Source organism: Mya arenaria, chromosome 9 (genome assembly GCF_026914265.1).
Source record: "Mya arenaria isolate MELC-2E11 chromosome 9, ASM2691426v1".
NCBI lineage: Eukaryota > Metazoa > Mollusca > Bivalvia > Myida > Myidae > Mya > Mya arenaria.
This window is the reverse complement of record NC_069130.1, coordinates 64,739,605-64,761,818: the sequence shown is the minus strand read 5'-3', so window position 1 is coordinate 64,761,818 and position 22,214 is coordinate 64,739,605. Positions and strand designations below refer to the sequence as shown.

Here is a 22,214-nt window from a genome sequence, read left to right as displayed (position 1 = left end):
ATGACACGAATAACGTATAGGGACAGTTCCATGATGGCACGAATAACGCATAGGGACAGTTCCATGATGGCACGAATAACGTATAGGGACAGATCCATAATGACACGAATAGCGTATAGGCACAGTTCCATAATGACACGAATAACGTATAGGGACAGTTCCATAATGACACGAATAACGTATAGGGACAGTTTCGTAATGACACGAATAACGTTTAGGGACAGTTCCATAATGACACGAATAACGCATATGGACAGATCCATGATGGCACGAATAACGTATAGGGACAGTTCCATAATGGCACGAATAACGTATAGGCACAGTTCCATAATGACACGAATAACGCATAGGGACAGTTCCATGATGGCACGAATAACGTATAGGGACAGATCCATGATGGCACGAATAGCGTATAGGGACAGTTCCATATAGTCTGAACAACTGATACGGACAGTTCGACGATGACACGAAACAAGTATAAACCCAGTATAGGGGCATAACGTAAGGGTAAAAAATAGACCCAGGTCATTCCCGGCCAATGTGTTTGGTATCATCACTATTATATCACCCTATCCATCATTCACAGCTTATGTACGCAATGCACATGGATTGTAACACTTCAAAAATCGTGGTATTAAAATACATATAATGTGAAGTAATATGTGTGAGCGTTTTCATTGTATTTCATTCTTGACAATGGCATGTAATCATACGAAACAAAACATAGATATAATGGTCAACACATTCTTTATCATCATATTTCCCCAGACTACATAATGGATGCTTTGGTCAAGGTGTATATATTTCGGAACTAGCATTAACTAAAGGTTTTTTTCCTTACAATTTAAAAGATAAGCAGCGCTTTTACAATCATAATCCTATGCATCTCTTACTGCTAACTAGTGGAATACAAACAGCTCATTGGCTTATCAGTGTTCCAGAAAAAAGAAACAATCAATAAGGAATTGTAATGCTTTTATGAAGAGATTTTTTAACAAACTTGAACCATAAAGATGGGGCAAATGATGTGATAGACGAGGTTGCAAGTGCAGCTGTCAGATATAAATATTGAAATGTGATAGATATAAACCATGGCTGTTTTGAGTTTTACGAACTTTGAAAACTGTTAGCCCTTGGTGTCCTGCCCTGTGCCATTCTTGAAAAGAAAAATAATCTTTAATTTATCTTTATTCAAAAGTTAAACTTTGAAAGAATTGGCATAAACATGTCTTTCCGATGCATGTAAACAATCTAGCAGGACATTTGATATGTAGCATAATAGCATTTCATTATTTATCACCCTATGGGAATATGAGAAAAGCGATTCGTTAATACTTGAGACATATAGTACATGATGCACTCGATACAGTATTGTTATATGTTGAATATAGTTTGGATTGATCAGAAATATACCACATAAACTATACTAATTGTAAGAACATGATATTAGAACTAAAGTTTTTACTTCTAAGTAGAAGAAATTGTTATTAGATTATGATAAAGAAAATTGCAATTCTATTTAAGAAAGCACGCCATTTTGGTAATAATATCAAAAAGCAACTTCTAGCACCTTTTATTCAGCAGTTTTTAATGTTAAATTGATGTAGTTTGGTTGGGAATTATACAATAACAAATTTATTTATGCCCTTTTATAGTACATACTCTTTTTCAAATTTGGTCATTACTCTTTCCTTAATCTATATATCCATACCAGTAAAAATGTAGCACCCATTATTACAGTGTACACTCTGTATGTATGAAAAATAAAGATCAACAGAACGTATGTTCAGAGAAAACAAATAACAGGACAAATTGTTAAATCTAACTAAAACATGACTTATCATGTCACTCATAAACATCAACTTCAACACACATATATATATATATATATATATATATATATATATATATATACATGTATAGACATCAATCTGCAAGAGGCACTCCTTACATTGAATGAGATACTCCTGACACCCCCCCCCCATGAGATGATCCTAACATCCCCATGAGATACTCCTAACACTGCATGAGATACTCCTAACCCTGCATGAGATGATCCTAACACTGCATGAGATACTCCTAACCCTGCATGAGATGTTCCTAACACTGCATAAGATGCTCCTAACACTGCATGAGATACTCCTAACACTGCATGAGATGCTCCTAACACTACATAAGATACTCTTAACCCTGCATGAGATGTTCCTAACACTGCATAAGATGCTCCTAACACTGCATGAGATACTCCTAACACTGCATGAGATGCTCCTAACACTACATAAGATACTCCTAACCCTGCATGAGATGTTGCTAACACTGCATAAGATGCTCCTAACACTGCATGAGATACTCCTAACACTGCATGAGATGCTCCTAACACTGCATAAGATGCTCCTTACACTGCATGAGATGCTCCTAACACTGCATGAGATGCTCCTAACACTGCATGAGATGATCCTTACACTCCATGATATGATCCTAACACTGCATGAGATACTCCTAACACTCCATGAGCTGATGCTGACACTGCATAAGATGCTCCTAACACTGCATGAGATACTCCTATCACTCCATGAGCTGATGCTGACACTGCATAAGATGCCCCTAACACTGCATGAGATACTCCTATCACTCCATGAGCTGATGCTAACACTGCATAAGATTCTCCTAACACTGCATGAGATACTCCTATCACCCCATGAGATTATCCTAACACCCCATGAGTTGCTCCTAACACTGCATGAGCTGATGCTAACACTGCATAAGATGCTCCTAACACTGCATGAGATTATCCTAACATCCCATGAGATGCTCCTAACACTGCATGAGATGATCAAAACACTGCATAAGATGCTCCCAACACTGCACAAGATACTCCTATCACCCCATGAGATGATCCTAACACTACATAAAATGCTCTTAACAACAATACTGCCTTAGTTCATTAATGCATAGGGAAACAATAAAGCTATAACATTGAATAGCAAGCCCTGTAACTGGCTTCTGGAAATGCCCTTGGGTCAGATTTTTCGATGGATCAGAAACACATTAAAGATATAATCAATGAAACACATGGCATATTAACCATTTATACATATAACAGAAAAAAAACTGTTAAGCAAGCTAACAGAGACAAAAAATAAAAGAATATTGATTTCTCCTTAAAATATAAAGAAATAACACCAGTATGGTTTAGTTACAGAACAATTACTAGTATATTCAATTTAGTTATATGCTCAGCAAAAACATACTTAATATTTTTGTCTGCTTGACAAAACATGAGAATAACATTGAAAAACAACAACAATCTTTAAACTAACTTTTTGTTCAGTTATATTAAACATATATGATCTGAAAACATGATTTAAAATTGCAAAACATACTGGTAAATCATATACAGATATTCCGTACTATGAACTATACAAAATAGTTTGGCCAAAAAAGACAGTCAAACAATGAAATAATCATACTGACATATATGAATGTACAAAAAGTATCTTAATCAACACGTTATACCCGGTACATGTTATATATTATGTACAGTTTTGATCTCTAAGTGATTTATTTGGAATGTATCTTGAATAGTTGATATACCATCCAACATTAAAATCAAACCACAGCATCATACTATCTATGTATTATGCTTAAGTTTATTCATATTCATTTTTCAGATACAAGGTCAAAATTATATCAAATGGCATTTAACCTCTTTGAATTTGTCTGAGCATTCAGGCATTTCTTAAACATTTCCTTTAAATAAGTATACTCTTAACAATACAAAAGCTTCAAGGCATTTTTGTTTGAGAATCTAACTAGCGTCCTTGACCTTAGCATTACAATGATGATCCCTGACCTCTAGGTATATGGCAAGCTCATGAGCTTTACAAGAAACAACAAACCTTATACATGATTATTTAAACTCTTCAAGGGTTTTATCTCAAAAGTTATAAAATGCCCTTGAACATAACTAGTTGATTATCTTTGACCTATGTGTCTAATAATATTTCAATATTTACCTTACAACAAATTTATCTTAAGGGACTGAAAGCAGTCTGATCTATGTTAATATCTAAACATTTTTAACAGTTTTAATTTCTCTACAAATGTGTTCTTAAACCTGCAGAAGTTGTCAAGAGTTATCTAAAAATCAGAAGAAATCAAGTATCAAAGTTGTATTTATTTAAAATGTTGTCAAAACCTGTCTAGCACTGTGTGGAAATTGGACAGTTATGTGAATCTATTTAGACCTCACGATATACACTAGCTGAGAGCAGGGTGTTATGGGATACTTTGCTTTGGTCCTTTGGATGAACTCATTTTTGCTATAGATAATGAGTCATTATGGATACATATTACTATTAGACATAACACATTTAAAGTATTGTTGATGTATGCATACCTGAAACTTACAACTTGTATATGTTTTAATATGATATTGTAACTCTTTTTAGGTCCTTTCAATCTCAAATAAACAAAATGTTAAACAAGAAAAATAAAAGATAAACAAACAGAAAATTTATATCATGAATAAATTTCCATGTCAATATGTTGATCTTTCCCCTCTATGTCTGTTGAAGAAGTCCTTGACCTTCATCTATTGATCTTTGACCTCTATGAGTGTTGAAGAAGTCCTTGAACACAATCTGCTGCCCTCTGACCTCTAGGTCTGTGGCAGAACTTTAGGTCACTTATTGTTGAGCAACAAACTAGAGCCAATTTCATACGGAATAATTTAGTTCAACATTAGCTTTAAGGTGAAAGAAATGTCCTTGACCTTGACATCAGGTTGCTGACCCCTGACCTCTGTGTCTATGGCAGAACTCGGAACCATTAGTGCAGCCTGACCTACAGGGAGTGCCTGTCTTTGTGATCCCCTGGCAATAGGAGCGATTTGTGGATGTAGATCCCCTGTAAAACAAACAAGAAATTCTTATTTTCAATCCTACTCAAAAGTGTGTGTGTGTGGGGGGGGATTTATCAATGCCTCTTTTATCACTAATTCACTTGCTATAAATCCAAGTTTCTGTTTAGTTTAACATTGTTTAGACTATGACCAGAAACAACATTAATATTTAATCAAGATATGCAGCAAACTTCTTCCAACCGCCTAGACACAGAAACAGTAAACTTTTTCAATATGAATAATCATAATCACATATGCTTTCTTTGAGTGTCTGTTCATATGCATGTAATAAAACTGTTTTAAAAGCAGACTTCAAATTAATACCAAGGCACTCAAATGCAATATCTAGCCTCCAATGAATCACTGGAGCAAATTTATACTCAAGTCATATTTTGCAACAATATATTTAAGGGATGAATTGCGGGGTTGATGTCACTATCGGGGTATGAACGCAATTGGGTTGGTCAATGTGTGTGGAGTCCAAAGGACTCCACGCGTACTTTGACCAACCCAATTGCGTTCATATCCCCGATAATGACATCAACCCCACAATTCATTCCTTATATTTACACCAATAGTTCATTATTTCATTCAAGAATTGTTAAAAAAATACTTTATTTCATTTGAGAAAACCTTTCAGTAATCCATTCTTACCCATTCTGTAAATAGAACGACCCGACTATAACCACAAACATTTTTTTCAAATGACGACACAATAACGCGGGAAAAGATCAACCACTTGAAATCACTTTAAAACGTAAAATTGAAACACTTCTGGTACCAATATATTTAAAATATAATAAGCTAACACTTTTACAAATGTTGATCTATATTTTACGGGACCTGCAGACACAATACAACCAATAACAAGATCAATAGCTTTCATGTATATAGGATCTGACACGAGTTGTCATTTAATACAAGATTTTATTAAACGAGTTCATGAAATTTGTTAGTAAGCGAGCCTCTGGCGAGCTTACTAACAACTTTCATGGACGAGTTTAATAAAAATCTTGTATAAAATGACAACGAGTGTCAGATTTTTTTTATCACATGCTTAAAACGGTGTTTTTATTACCAATTTAGTTCCACGTTCCACTTTCTAAACCCATTGTTTGACAGCCAAAGTACACTGAGTGGAATGTCAAAGATGCGCCATATAAATAGTTCCAAATGAAAATGACAAAAACAGCTAGCAGTTATCAAGTTTTTATTCTGATAAAGCGCTGAACAAGTCACAAGTATAAACATGTGTAGTAAAATATCGAACAACATGAATAACGAACAATTTTAACTATTAAAACACAATAAGTACACAACTTGATGACATCACACTGAGAGTACATGCTTTTACGCGGTTTATGTGACCTACATCGTCTGTCAAGTTTTACTGTGTGCACGGATTTAAAAGTTATTCGCTGTCGCTTTTTACGATGACTTTAAAGCGTTTTCTTAGTGGACATGGATTTTCACAACATGCAGATGATTACGACGAAGCCTTACTCACTGCATGGATGTTGATGTTGAAAAAGTTCCATCAAGAATGTTTCCAGAGAACAAGCTGTTCTTACCGTCTTGGGACGTACGTGTGATGAGAAACCTGTGCTGCGGAATTCGTATTTGTGTTTTGGTAACCGACAGCTGATTAAACTGGCAAGCAAATTTTATGGCATTGGTCGCATATTGCCTGTTAAGATGGAGATGTTTGAAATGTTCTCGTGTTGTTTGTCACTAATGTGGCTGTATTTGTTGACTGACTGGATATTTCTGTGACTAGTAATCTGCATTATCTGGTTGGCGGAACATTGTTATCTGAAAGTTTTCGAACAAGATGCTTTCTGGCACTATGATTCGTAAGCCATTTGTCTCCCGGAAGTCCTTCCGCTTCATTATTGAGGTTAGTATTTGTTGGCGCTTAAACCATTTTGTTTACAAACAATGCGGAGGGATATCTAGGTCGCGTGTGATTAGTCTAGCCAATAGAAATGTCTGATATGTTATCTTACACATGGGTAAGATAAAAATATTCCTAATGGGTATATTACACGGAAAACAAGGGTAAGCATGTGATAAATATTGTTATGCAATGAATTACAATCCGAACATATTGCGAAGATGTTGCGTTCATCGATTGATGAACGCAATTGCCGAAAGGCAGTTCATTTAAGGAATGGAAGTTGAGGTGTAAATATTGGCCATTATCTTGTTAATTGGCTGTTGTTAATTCCCCATAAAGTTTATTTCAGCATAGAGGTCACTTTAACTAGTGTTATAACCCCAGTTCTATCCATTTAACATGTATAATAACCATTGTATTTAAGTTCATCATGTTGCTTTTTCAGAATTCAGCCCCAGAGTTGAGAAAAAACACTCATAATATACTAGTACCTTGATGCAGGTCTGTGGGGTGTCGAATGGCGGAACCTTGCGCCACTGTTGTTTCTTGTTTCTGACATATCAAATTCACTGACAGACGTGTTCTCATCAAGATTCTCCAAATATCTTTTCACCTTCGCTATATCATCTCTCTGCTGTAATGATAAAACACAAAACAAATAAATACAATAGTAGAGAGCTTTACAGGCAAGGACAACTATATTAGCATAAATTCTTTGAGAGACTGGATTGCATGTACTTTACAAGATATAAATATCGTATCACATAGATTCACAGTTTACAATCTTTGTCTAAAAACACCCACAATATCATAAAATGGTCATTGTGTCTAATAATTTTTGACAAGCAACCGGCTCTTAAAGGTACATGTAGTCTCTTGGGTTCAGTATTATGTATCGTTGTATCATGACTTTAATATGACTCTATCACTGTAAAACCCTTCTGCCATCCAAAATGGGCGGTAAAAGGCATTTAGGTTTGTTCAAATTTGCCTTGGTTTACCTTAGTTGTTGTTGTCAATATCATTCATCAATGTGTCTTTGCAAAAATGTCATGTCAGTTTAAATCATATACTGCAGAACTTGTATCCAATGTATTATGTGATAAGTAAGAGTATATTGTTTATAATATTCCAATATGAAACAAGAGGGGTGCCCATTAGGGGAGGTTTCAACCGTAATTGAGAGCTCTGTTTTATTAGTCTAATACCAATTCATACATATCAATAATAGGGATGCAAACGAATGACAAAATTGATATTCGAATATTCGGTAATTCTTCCGATCGAATATTCGATTACCAAAATGAATATTTAAGAAATGTAGTAAACTACTATTATCGCTACAGTTATAGCCAGTACACGCGACAGACGCTAAATTTTCCCAAAATTAGCCTCTGAAACTCCCCAATTCAAAGAAAATAAATCCTACAAAAAGCAAAATATTCTGAACAAACAAAAATCCAAATCATTTTCAAATCAACAGCATTCATAATTATTTGTAAACAATTCCATGATCGTAAATTCCCGGTTGAATGTGGTGATGCACCAACGGATGATCGTTGTGTAGGAGGAGCAGCTTCTTCTGGGATAGATCTCTACTAATTATTACTATAAAAACCAAATCTAATCGGGAATTAGTTATAAATAAAACGTAAATAACCCTGAATTTTGACACATCTATAATACAACAATGTACAAAAACGATATTCTATACAGTTAAATTTTAAAGCATGAACATTATATTGAAAGATGGTAAACAGTTAAGGGCACATAACTAGCACATGTCATTAATATCATGACAGTGATTTAAGCTATATTGCACAGCTTATTGGCAGCCATGACACCACTTTGGTGGCTGATTCCGTATATTCTTTATTGGCATGGTCATTAAAATTTACCGAATATAGTTGAAACTTGTTTGATGTCACTTGTCTAGATTTCTTCAAATTACGGTGCTGTTTATAGTCCCCAACAATATGTCCCTTATTAACATGTGATGCGTGTATCGTGTCATCACGTTCACGCCTCTGGCATTAGGGATCAATCGTTGTAAAAACAAGACTAGCGAATATATACAACAACACAGTTGTAGGCAAAAGGTTTATTTTTTATCAAACAAAAAACAATGAATATTCAAATACCGATTTTGACATTTTAATATCAAATGTTCGATTGAATATTAGAATATTCGTTTACATCCCTAATCAATAATAATCCCTAGTTAAGAATTTAAAATTTCGGTATTCTTTAATTATATAGCAATTCAAAATAAGCAATATCTACTGCATGTTCTGGAGAAATGGAGAACTACACCCAGATTCACAAAAGATAAGTGTGTTGCAGATGACCATATATGTGAAACACTGGAAAACAAACAGTACTGGGTGAGAGCAAAAAGTTGTTTTACCAAAGTGGATATATAATGTACTTGATTCACCAGAAGTGAGAAAAAAGGCTAAGCCTGCATGATTTACAAACAGTAATTATAAGCACCAACCATTGTAACTGTAGATGAGTCTGGTCTAGCCTGCTCCGGACGTCTGTATGGTGTGAACGCACTGGTGGATGGACGGTCAAGCTGGCTGGAGTGGTCAGCTGTTTTACTTGACCGGTCACCTCTTGGCCCTGGTGAGGTTTCTGATGCAACACTCTCATTTACTGCAACAAAATGAAGGCTTATTGTAAGAGTGATGAATGCCTTCAATTTTCATTTCAGTTTACAACCATTTTGCACCAAGCATTTGATGAGTTTTTTAGATATCTGAATGAAAAAAAAAACCTGATATCTAACAAGATTCCTGTAGACAGATGCCGATCCATGTACACTTTTTCCCAGTCAATTAAATGTCAACTCAGCAAATCTAAGTCAGCATTCAAAAGTTGTATTGTCACTAGTATTTTAAATTGGTCTATTGTTTCGTGTGACTATTGATTTTTCCACCATTGGACACACAACCACTTTTCCGGTATGCAAGAATAACCATTCCTCTCATGATGTAACTTCACCTGTGGAAATAACTTCAAAACTGTACAGGTGTTATTTGTCATGAGACCAGTGCTGTAAAAATCACTTTTTCAACCATATTGTACCATAGATGAGTCTCGCACATTGATGCACCAATTTAAATTAAAGAATGTAAAGGAAACAGGAAAACTATACAATAAGTTTTATCATGCTTGAAACAAAAGGTCACATAAGTCTGTGTGTTGCTCATCTCATAAGGAACTCTTGTCATGGCATTTCTATTGTGTTCTTTAGATATGTCTTTGATTTGAGCTTTGTTTTCACTTGACATAACTTTTATTCAATCTTGACCTAGTTTTGATGAAGATGATCGACTCTCATGCTACAAAGATATTAAACCTTTTAGTGTAAGTTCACAGGATTTTTCTATGAATTGATCTTATATGACCCATATTCAAACCTAGATTTCCCGAAGACAATCATTTTAAAAAAGTTGTATTCGGCCTCTATTGCATACAAATGGTTAATCTAAGATTTGACCTAATGACCTATTTTTTTCTTGTTTGAAACTTCATCAAATCAATCATTCTGATCAACTTTCACAAATATCAGATAGAAAACAGTCTCGGTTGCATTAATAAGGTTTTCTTAAATTTGACCAAGAGACCTTGTTTTTGACCCAAGCTGACCAATAGTTGAACTTGATTGAAACTTCATTAAGAAAATCATTCTGAAAAAAAAAACAGGAAATCTTTTATTTTTACTGTGATTTAAAAAGTTACGTGACATGACATTAATAAATAACGCACAAGCATTTTGGTGAAGAGTACGAAAACCAACTTTTTAATGTCAAATCTAAGTAAATTTGAAAGTAAAGGGTATTCAAGTAAAACCACCACCTTTCGCACATGCCCTTGAGTCAGGCATTCACATCCACACCAAAAAAACATGAAGATACTTAAAAAAAAAATTACCTCCTAAGGAATTAACAAGCCCACAAAATACTTACAAGAGTGATACAGTCTACCAAGGTTGGTTGTCAGCTGCTTTATTTCCACTGGTGATAGAGGTATATCATGAGGGGAACCAGCGGTGGTGGTGTCAGGTGACTGGTTAGTCTCTTCTGCATCCTGAGAACCAGTCTGGCCTGGAGCAGGCAGGGAGCCGGACAGGAAATATGGCGGATCTGAGGCTGAATTCTGTCTGTGTTTTCTCTTCCACCAGATGTATACATAATTTACTGTAAGAGAATGCAATAAACCAATTATAATAGTTATCCAATGTACAAGTATGTGTAGTTTGGATTCTTACTGACCCCATTATCATTTTGGTGTGATTTGAAACTATACTGAAAAAAATATTACAAACAAGATTTTTTGGCTTTGAAAGATTGCAAAATATGCCAATTCACAATGATTAATTAGAAGTTGAACTAAGCACAAAAAAACAAGCTCAAACAACTTAATTTATAATTCATGTTTTAGCCATTTACTTGCATTACTCAGCAAGAATGATACCAAAATAGTATGCAGTCACCAGGCAGCAACATTTAACATTATTTAGCCATTATTATAGCTCAATCAAATGACAGGCTTATACATGTAAACCTGATACCTTTAACCACATTCACATTCATCAGAGGTTTGATAATGATAAATCTAACGCATACACATAGCACCGTCACTCTGGTGAACGAGAATGCTTCAACCACTACATCGGTCTCAACGTATTAAATCTCAATTAAAGGGTTGTTTGGCCTACATTGATTTGACATGACAATAATAATAACTGTTCTTATATAAGCCACCAGCCCTCTTGAAACGTAATTATATACAATCTAATATATTTATACCATAAACCAGCTTATTGCCCCAGCAAGCAGATGAAAACAGACGGTGATGGGGCACAGCTCAGATTATTAACTATTAGATTTAGAAAGTGTCCCTTAGTGTTGTTTCCATCGAAAACTGAGGTCTCCCCTTACTTAAGGGAGATAACCGCCAGCTACTGGGAAATAAAAGCCCCAGAGTTATAATTCTTGCACTGTGTATAAATTCACATTTCCATCTATCAAAGTGTGCATAAGTCAACTTTACCATTATTCTAAATTCCAAGTTTTAATCAATTCCTTGGAGCACTTTCAGAGTTATGCTCAAGACAAAACTTGGATCTAGAATAATTAGAAGAGTAAGAAAAAGAATATGAAGAAAACTAGTGCATACCTCCACAAACAAAGAACAAGAACAGTGTTATAGAAGCGAAGTCTAGACTGTGTCCGCACTGAATCTCCATGGTTGCGTTCAATGAAACTAGTGTAAACAATGCCACCCTCGTTGCTGGTGGAGCCTGAAGGAACGAGGCCGCTAGGGCGGCAAACAGGAAGTAGCTTATGTGGAGAGCTCCACAGGTCAAAATGGAGAGTTTGTCATCTGGAATGAAAATGTTAGCTTTATAAATACTGCAAAAAGGAGATATTATTGATATATCACTATCCCTAAGGCTAAGGTCTATTTTCTAGGAATATATGTGTCCTAGTATATATATGTATGTCAAATAATTTATGATTATAGAGTTCTTTAACCAGCACAACCTTTTACTTGAGCTTGCAAAGGAGTAGTGACTATCTGTAGGGTTTAAGCTAGAGTTACTGAAGGGTGCTGCACTCTGTCCTTTTTTGTTAGCACCCTACTATTCTCAGTTAGACCAGAGTGGGCACCCTACTTTCCTACAATTGAAATGCTGAGGAGTGTCAAAATATTGCTTTTCTTTTCATTAAAACTTATAAGACATACATAAAAAGTTTAAAATTAGGCAGTTGAAACCTAATATTAATTCAATTTAACACAATTCCTAACATTCTCTGTCCAATTCAATTTAAGTTCTTGCAGCCTGATATAATGTGCCCTTTTTACCCTCAGCCACATGTCCTTTAAATCCGGGCTAAAACCCTACCTTGCATGCCGGCACATGATATGATTTATTGATTTTCCATTCAAAAAGTGCGCAGCTATCCACCAACATCACGTCAAAAGTAACAACAACAATGTGACACCCTTACTAGCATGGCTACAAACTTGCCTGCGTTACTGGTGTCCAGCGCAGAACAAGACCACACTCTAGCTTTACATCGTGCCACTGAGAGTGATATATAATATATATATATATATATATATATATATATATATATATATATATATATATATATATATATACAGTTGTAATAACTTCATTTCAAAGTCTTTTGTAAAAAATTTTTTTATAATAAACCTAAACCTGCCTGCCATATGTAGAAGAGTAGAGAACCAGTTGATTCTCTCATCCAGGTGCCTCTGCATCATGTTTACCGTGGCCAGCAGGTTGACGACTGTGGAGTTGATGCGAACCATGTTGGTGTACATGCGCTCATAGTGTCCTACCATCTCTTCATGGTTTTGTAAGAGGTGCTCGGAACTCTGATCTGTGAATAGATGACTCCATTTAATACAACTAATTGGCAGTTTATATGAAACCCTTTGTTTCCAACAACTGTTTGTTGTGGCCAGTGAGTTTTCTCTTTAGGTCCTACAGCAGGCTCTTAAACATTATCTCACAAAATCATTTTTCATTAAAGCTTCTATATAATATTCTTTTAAAACCCATTTAATATATTACCAATCCATATGTCTAAAGTAATTTCATAAGTCATAAGGAAGTCCATAACAATTTTTCTGTTCAATTACCTTCAAACTATAGTGTACATCCAGGGGCTATACGCCAAATTAATCCAAACTTATATCTTATTTAGCCTGTTCAATGCACCATTTGACTATTGTTGTGTATGTGAGAGGTCAGCTTAAATGTTCTCGTGACTGAACAACCTACTTCCTGCTGTGCCAAACCTGCATGCCAGACCCAACCTACCCCCATCACACTAACCACTAAATCCTACCTAGTTTGTTCAAAGCATCATGTGACTTCTGCTGTATATGTGTGAGGTCGGCCACTATTTTCTCATGACTCTCAAACTGGGTTGCCTCTTGTTTCTGCAAGTGTTCTGTGGCTTTATCTGAAATTCAATTTTCATTACCCCCCGGTAAATAAGGGCAATGTTTGTCAGAGTCGTGTGTGATGACCCAAACTGAAGTATAAGACTAGGTTATATATCATGTATAATAAGTTAAGCAAATTCATTTCAAGGTAGAGGGCCCTTTTTACCCTTCTTTGCCATAAATGGTTTCCAGCTTTCTCCACAAGCAACAGACACTGGGTTTTTTCCCGAAATAGCAAAAATCAAACAATTTCAATTTTACTGAACAATGCAAAATATATTAATCCGCAAATATTGTAAATCTCCGGTTGAATTACCTTTAGGATCATTAATCTCTGTAGGACAATCATCAATACTCGCAAAGAGGGGTATTTGATTTACAATATTCTGTATTATCTCACAGCCTCACTCTCAAGAATCATTAAAATGATGTTTCAAAATCCTTGGTTTAATGCTTTGTTGATATTTTACACCATATGTTCTCAAATGTTTGAAAAGGCAAAAACTGAAAAAACATGCTCTTTCCCTACAAAACTGGCTAAGGTATCTTCCCCAAAACTGTAAACAAGGTCTGAGGTATCAACAGACTCCATAGGAATAAGTTTTTTATTATTTAACGATAACTGACTTATAGTTTAATGTAGAAATTCAGGTAAGTGGATTAGTCATTAGTTTGATGTAACAGCCTAATATATAATTTAATGCTGTCACATTTACCGTAGTAAAGGGAATACAATTCTTGGCTCTGATCGGTCTATTTGAAACAATGAACTAGTAATTCTGTGAAGCAATTTGACAATACATTCAGGAAACTACTGGTATATTTACAGTAACACCAGCTGGGGCTGTATTACCAAAGAATCTCTGTAAAATTTTAAAATGCTATATTTCTTGATCAAAATAATGCTTTGAAAAGGAGTTTTCAATTTTTAAAATCTTAGTTATTAGATTAACATGGGATGGAATGGAGAGAATACAACTGCCCTATCACTCACTGTCTACTTATGGATTTAAACATTAAAGGAAATCATTTAATTTAAGGAAAAAGATACAATTTTAATTTATAAATATAATAAAACTGATACTTTTTTATGCTTGGAGAAAACCCTTATCCAGCTTATGTCAATTTATGGTCATACATGATTAACTGGATTGACCGTTTTGTGTTTATACCAGGCACTTGGTTTAGCTACATACCGGTAGCTATTAAAGACTGTATGAACCACCTCTGATATTTATTTTAGTATGGGCTGATCAAGTAACAGATCAATACTGAAAAAGTTGCTATTTTTAAACTTCACTGGAAAACCATACTACAATGTATTTATACATATACACAAAAAAATATTATGGTTTGCTATTTATATAACTTGGATAAAAAGACACTGAGAAATTCTTCTAATGTTTTATTACATAAAAAAGACTCTGGAGAATGGTTCCATATGTATAACATATTATTCTTGTAAAAAAAAATAAAAAAAATTAATATGACAATGTAAAATGAATCCTCGTGTTGTGATACTTTTACTATCTATGAAAACATAATGAGAATGTATGATATGTACATGTTTCTATGTAAATGTACAAGATAGCACTTTGTTTATATAGACTAGTCCAGCATATATAAGCAGACATAGATCACCCTATATATAAGTGGTCCGGATAAAGCTGATTATCAATCATATAATACCCCAGCTCTAGCCATTAGACTACCATGCTGATTTTTTATGAATAAACTAAAACTAATTGTTAATTTGTATACAGATCTCTTTGCAGATATTATTCATGCATAAGTCTGTTTCCTAGCCAGAAACTAGTAAAATGGTTGAAATCATTTTCTAACCAATGGGATGACAGTATTTTTCAAATTATTCAAGGTTTAATATCCAAATTATTTGACCTTTTATTTGCTGTACTGAAAGGTTAAATTGTCGACACATAGGTCAATAACATTAGGGTATCATATAACAAGCTGCTTTAAATGAAATTTGCACAGGAAAAGTGAAAGATAAAAACGACAACTGTTAAATAAGACAGGGCTTTGTCGGAAACTAAATGATTTCAAGCATTCATCCTCAAAATATCGGTAAACAATTACCAATACATATATCATTCAGACTTTTGAGGGCTATTCAATATTCTAAAATTTCGGTCTTATCAAACTTCATTTCGTTACAAAAATTCATCTCTCACAGTAAGTGGGGCTTTCTCCTATTCTTTTCAACCATATTCCTTTTCCTTCAATATATTTCAGTCCAACAAGAGGTATAACTTGACAAAAATTCAAATCCGAGTTATAAGCCTTACTATGCATGTACATGTATGTATTGTCTCTGGTAACATGTGTTCCAACTTAGTATCATATTATTACCTTATTTGAGGTACATGGCCATGGTTTTTGGGCTATGAAGACACCCACGCCAATACCAAGGCTATGACAGAACATCGTTTTTGTTCGAAATACAAGCAAGCTAAAAATACTTATTACTGTTACTTACCCAACTTCTCCCTGATATTTTCAGACAAGTCTGCCAGCTCTTTATTTCCGGCAGCTATCATGGCCTTCTCATGCTTCAACTCCAGCATATTTCCATGTATCTGTTCCAGTACACCATCCTGTGCCGACCTCAGAGTCTGCTGTGTTCCAAGGAGGTCCTTCTGGGACTCGTACAGTTCTCTTACAGTCTGCGATGTCATCTGTTGTAGGTGATCTTGACCATCCTGAAAAAAGGGAATTCCAGTGTAATTATCATGAAGCTGAAACAGCATAATATAAATATTCGTAACTGTTGAACCAATGGAGAGATCTACTAGTCACATGATAACCCTGGACACACAAATGCATGTAGACTTGGATTCAATATTTTGTTAAACAAAGAAGGTAAATGTCATGGGCAGTGGTTATCCCATTTATGCATCATATCAATTTTATGGGTGGTGCAAAAATCAAGAGTGAGCATTGTTTGCCTGGATAGTTAAGGGTTACACAAACTGATATATAGGTTCTTGGCCCCCTCTTTATAGCACAAATACAGTCAAAATGATTAAACCTTCAGCAAGCCCAATAGTAGAAAATTCTTAAATAATTAACACAATTAAAAATATAATTATACAATCAATTATACAATAAACACAATGGTACATAGACAAGACATTTTAGCAGCTTTAAATACCTGTAGTTCTTTCAGAAACTGCAGTTGTCCATGTGCTGAAGACATGAGCTCATTGACAGTCACCTCAGCCAGTCTGCGGAACTGCTGCTGCTGGGTGGCGTAACACAGCGCCCTCGCTCGGTTGTTCACTATCTGGTACGAGTTCCATGTCGTGGAGTCCATGTCTTTTGTACATTCTGCCAGCTCCTGCAAATTAATAATGTAATCCATACACAAGTTAATACATTAAGGAGATTTAGACAGACTGCAAACTTCGTTTAATACAGTAAGGAGATCTAGACAGACTGCAAACTTCGTTTTCTAAGTATATGTTACAATGTACCACCTCTAGGACAGGGAAATTTGTCTAAATCCCTGGGGTCAGTGATGTTTTCGGCAGTCTGTTTGTTGGCTGGCAGTCTCACGAGTCCTGTCAAAACCCTTCCTGTCTGGAATCAACCACTTTTTTTAAGTCCAAATCCCCAATATGCCAAACAAATCCTCCCCAGGGGGGAAAAATATTAATAGTTGCATAATTCTAGTAACTTTTTCAACCATACAATACCTACCATTTCATCTGTGCACGGGTATATTGGTCTCTGTTCCACGGATGACTGACAGTTTAGGAGCTGCACGGCCAGTTTGCCTAGGTCTTCTTCTGACAGATCGCCACATCGCTTCTTTAATTTGTACACTACCTGGTACGAGAAGAAAGAAAGTTAAAAGTTTAAAAAGTATTAAAATTATTTTATTAGGTCCTTTTATTTTGTCCTTAAAATTATAGTGCTTTGTTTAGAATTTTGCTGAATATAATAACAAAAACTGGAGAATTTTGAGGTTAAAACAATACTTTTTTCATAAATAAATGGGATTTCAGCTAGCATTATGCTTTGTAGAATTGTTCTATAAAAGTCGAGCAAACAATTGGCTCAATAGTTCAATGGTTGAGCATTTGCACCACATGTTGAATGACTCAAGTTCAATCCCAAGTCTAAAACAAGTTATTGATCGGAAACCGTTTTTCATGTTAAGGTCACACTGACCTTGACCTTTGACCCACTGACCTCAAAATCAATAGGGTTCATCTGCTGGTCATGACCAATACACCTACCAAGTATGAGGTTCCTGGGTCAAAGCGTTCTCAAGTTATTGATCGGAAACCGTTTTTCATGTAAAGGTCACACTGACCTTGACCTTTGACCCACTGACCTCAAAATCAATAGGGTTCATCTGCTGGTGATGACCAATACACATACCAAGTATGAGGTCCCTCGGTCAAAGCGTTCTCAAGTTATTGATCGGAAACCATTTGGGGTTCTCAAGTTATTGATCGGAAACCGTTTTTCATGTTAAGGTCACACTGACCTTGACCTTTGACCCACTGACCTCAAAATCAATAGGGTTCATCTGCTGGCCATGACCAATACACCTACCAAGTATGAGGTCCCTGGGTCAAAGCGTTCTCAAGTTATTGATCGGAAACCGTTTTTCATGTAAAGGTCACACTGACCTTGACCTTTGACCCACTGACCTCAAAATCAATAGGGTTCATCTGCTGGTCATGACCAATACACCTACCAAGTATGAGGTCCCTAGGTCAAAGCGCTCTCAAGTTATTGATCGGAAACCATTTGGTATTCCGACCGACCGACAGACAGACAGACAGACAGACCGACCGACATGTGCAAAACAATATACCCCACTTTTTTCAAAAGGGGGCATAATAACTGTAGGTAGACTAAAAAATTTTATCTGTTTTTTAAATGGGGAATCCTTCCCATACAAATTGTTTTTTTTACAATTTCTCGACCAGTTGTTGCCGATCGGGAAAACCGGTATGCCTATAATTTACCGTAACTTATAAAGTGTTCAAATATATTTGTTAAAAGCTATGAAACACTTATGAAAATTGATACTTTTAATGTTATTTTACATTGATAGACTTGGACAAGGTTAACAAGCTGAATTGACCATAAATGTGACATATATTTCAAATAAGTTTTATGCACAAAAAATAAATATTCAACAAACAAATATATATGAGTTTAAGGTGTTTTTTTCAATCCTTAATGTCAAAATATGACGGTAAATACACCAAACAAATAGTTTTGTATGCAATCTACACATGCAAAACTGTCCATTTGAAGCTTTGTTTACCGAATCATCATCATCATCATATCATCATCTCTGACCCTTGGCATTAGAGCAGAGGTCAAAATTAACCAAATGGTTCACTTAGGCAGTGGTTCACTTGGGTAATGGTTCACTTCAAAATTAACACAAGCCCCCAAGCCACAAGCCCAAAACTGATAAAATGCCAGTCAGACAAATCCAAATAGCCAGCAAAACCAATCTGTGCAAGCAGACGTTGAGATCAAAATAACAAATATGTCCTTACAATGTGGTTACATGAATCCAACTCTGATAAGTTTTCGATGACATCCTTCAACTGCAGAAATTTATCATCGGCGGTTTGCACTTCAAATTTCAGTCCGGAACTTCTCATCACCAAATTTCCGTCTGATGATCTTTCGGATTTAGCGCCAAAGATCCAATCAAATAATGCTTGCGATGATGAAAACAAAACAAAAACTGTGAAAATGAAAAAGAATTGGTTTCGGATCACGCAGTTTTTCATCATGTTTTCAAATAACTACTTGACATCTTGTTTTGAAAACAAACAGGCAGCAGACAACACGTTTTGTTTGGCGATACTAATTTTCCGGTCCCTGTCTCATCCGGTACCGGTCTCATCCGGTCTCTGTTTTCAAAATTATATAGTAGCTATCAGCCGTAATTGAGAAGGTGTGAATGACCGGTGTATACTAGGATTACAATTGATTAAAGTTGTTAAGAAAACAAAACAACATATGTTATATCAATAAAACAAATAATTTTGTAAGGTTTTATATGAAAAAGTTTTGTGTGTGTGTGTGTGTGTTTTTAAGGTGTGTGTGTGGGGGGGGGGGAATAAAACATAAGGAATAACTTAATTACAAAGCAATAACAAAGATAAAAAAATATGTAAATGATACAACATCATATATATTTTTCACTGAGTGTTTAAAGGAAAATCCCTAGAACTTAATTAATGGTTTTCTTCAATAAATCATTTAATGCACAATCAGTGCTCATATTTGCTGTTCTATTGTCTATAATGATTGTCCATCCATTGTTTTAAAGATAGTTGGTGCATTAATGAAACGTATATATAACTGCATACGCAAATCATGGTCGGTTGAACTCCTGAAAACTATTATTAGTGGTTGCTTACGGGATCGATAAAATGTCTTTGAATTTTCATCTGTCAATATTTGACGGAAACTAAACAATCGAATTTGGAAAAAAATTAAAATGTTTTAATTATGAGTAACTCATTTTCTTCGGGTTTTGGAATTAAACCAGCCGTGTATGTGGTATTGAGTATACTCATTTGTGTCGTACCCCTTTGTGTAGGTTAGTCTAAAATAATAGACGTGTTATATACGGGATTCTTCCAATCCCTGGTTTGCCATATCAAAAATCGTAAAAAAATCCGTCAACGCACAATTATTTGGACTAGGTGCTAGGTCAGAAAGGGCACTTACCAGTATGATGCACATTGAATGAGCCGTAAGGCCGGGGCACTTACAAGGGCCAATGTTGAATTCCTATTGTGGATACTAATAGTTTGTTATGAATACCTTTAATAGCTGTTATTTTAACTTTGATGTCAAAAGTATGTATATTTATTATTTTTATACGTGTTTCTGAAAACTGACTGTGTCAAACAAAAGGGCACAGCAGGGTGTAGTAAAAGGCAGTTTGGTGCTTGAAAATGCCTAGCTGGAACACTGCTGCACAATTCTAGGTTCAGTGTGAGTCCTTTATATGCACTGTTAAATCGGTGACCTCAGGATGAATTAAACAATAAATATATGGTCACATTCCTCTCAGAAATATGAAAATTCATGTCAACTTAAATGTATTTTGGTAAACCTTTTTGATCAAGTATTATCATTATTGTATATATATTTATCGGTAGTAATCACTATAAGTATTAAACAGAAAAGATTCAATCAGTTCAAAATTCAATCAGTTCAAAATGTAAACTGCAAAATTAAAATATTTTTAAGTTAAAATAAAAAATACATATTACATTTATAAAATCTTAACATTGTTGAAGTAGAAATTTTGTGTATTTCTTCCCTAAATGACCCCTAAAAGACCTCATTATTACGTACAATGTAACTGAAAAAAATGATCACAAAAGTTGTTTACATTTCTTTGAGGGAATTATCTTGACCATTTAATCAGGTCTGTGTTACATATGGCTTCGGCTTTACATATAATAATTCTGTTATAAATATATAAAGTAAGTAATTTCACTTTTAAAGCAGTGAATTCATGATAAACTTAACTTTCTTTACAACGATTGTAAAGAAAGTTATGATAACTGATACTAAATCACTCTCGGTGGCACGATGTTGCGCTAGAGTGTCAGGTCTTGTGTTATGGGGGCATCTGGAAAAACCCCACTTGTCAGACTTGGTGACCACAAACCAAACTCGCATACGCCCAGACCCGGAATCGAGCCTGTGTGTCTGGTGAGAAGCGAGTGCGGTAACCACTGGGCTAATCTGACAACCGAATTAATAGTATAATGATCATTATTTCCTCAGACTTTCTGGACGGCACTCCATTGGGCAGCTGACAGAGACAATGATGAGCTCGTGTACATTCTCCTGGATGCAGGGATAAACCCAACTATCAGGGATATGGTGAGGCTGGTTCTCATTTACTTATGTTTTTGACACACGGCACGCAGTATGTTGTGAAAACTATGAACTATTCCATTTGAAATAAGAATTGATAAATATGTGTGAAATACCAAAAAGGGACCGTAATGTAAGACTGATAATTAAAAAAAGAAGGATTAAAATTAGGACAGAAAAATGAATTCGAAACAGTGATAATTTTCGATAAACAGTGTTTGGAAGAGCAGTGTTTAAATGAATGTGAAAACTTGACATGTATCCTTTATTTGAACACCGACTTAAAGCCATTCACACATGTGAAGCAAAATTAGATGTACAGTTCCTGCCATATTTTATTTATAACAATGTGTCTTGTAATATATATTTTCTGTTCTGATAATGTTACCATATTATTCTGTGTATAGGACACTAGCATGCATAGGACGCAAGCCAACTATTTATTGAAAAAAAAGCAGGTAAAAACCCTTAATACCAAAGACAGAACGCAGTGGAAATTTGCCAAAATCAGTGCTG

General features: G+C 35.1%; 1 protein-coding gene across 1 annotated transcript; it reads right to left on the bottom strand.

Annotated features, from left to right (window-relative positions):
* Positions 1-665: 665 nt before the first annotated feature.
* LOC128203549 (protein brambleberry-like) lies at positions 666-19,624 on the bottom strand. Its single transcript, XM_052905006.1, has 11 exons — positions 19,343-19,624; positions 17,514-17,642; positions 16,966-17,151; positions 16,291-16,513; positions 13,694-13,810; positions 13,043-13,222; positions 11,988-12,194; positions 10,775-11,005; positions 9,298-9,458; positions 7,292-7,434; positions 666-4,908 (listed from the first exon to the last, which is right to left on the bottom strand). The coding sequence occupies exons 1-11, from the start codon at positions 19,583-19,585 to the stop codon at positions 4,782-4,784; spliced, it is 1,947 nt and encodes a 648-aa protein (XP_052760966.1). The 5' UTR covers positions 19,586-19,624; the 3' UTR covers positions 666-4,781.
* Between the last annotated feature and the right edge of the window lie 2,590 nt (positions 19,625-22,214).

What these genes read in the sequence shown, in the direction of transcription:
- LOC128203549 (XM_052905006.1), bottom strand. Translation starts at nt 19,585, where the DNA reads ATGATGAAAAACTGCGTGATCCGAAACCAATTCTTTTTCATTTTCACA. An exon ending in CTTGTTCTTTGTTTGTGGAG is followed by an intron (nt 11,006 to 11,987) that starts GTATGCACTAGT and finishes ATTCTCTTACAG; the next exon opens with TAAATTATGTATACATCTGG. An exon ending in CCCCACAGACCTGCATCAAG is followed by an intron (nt 4,909 to 7,291) that starts GTACTAGTATAT and finishes TTTGTTTTACAG; the next exon opens with GGGATCTACATCCACAAATC.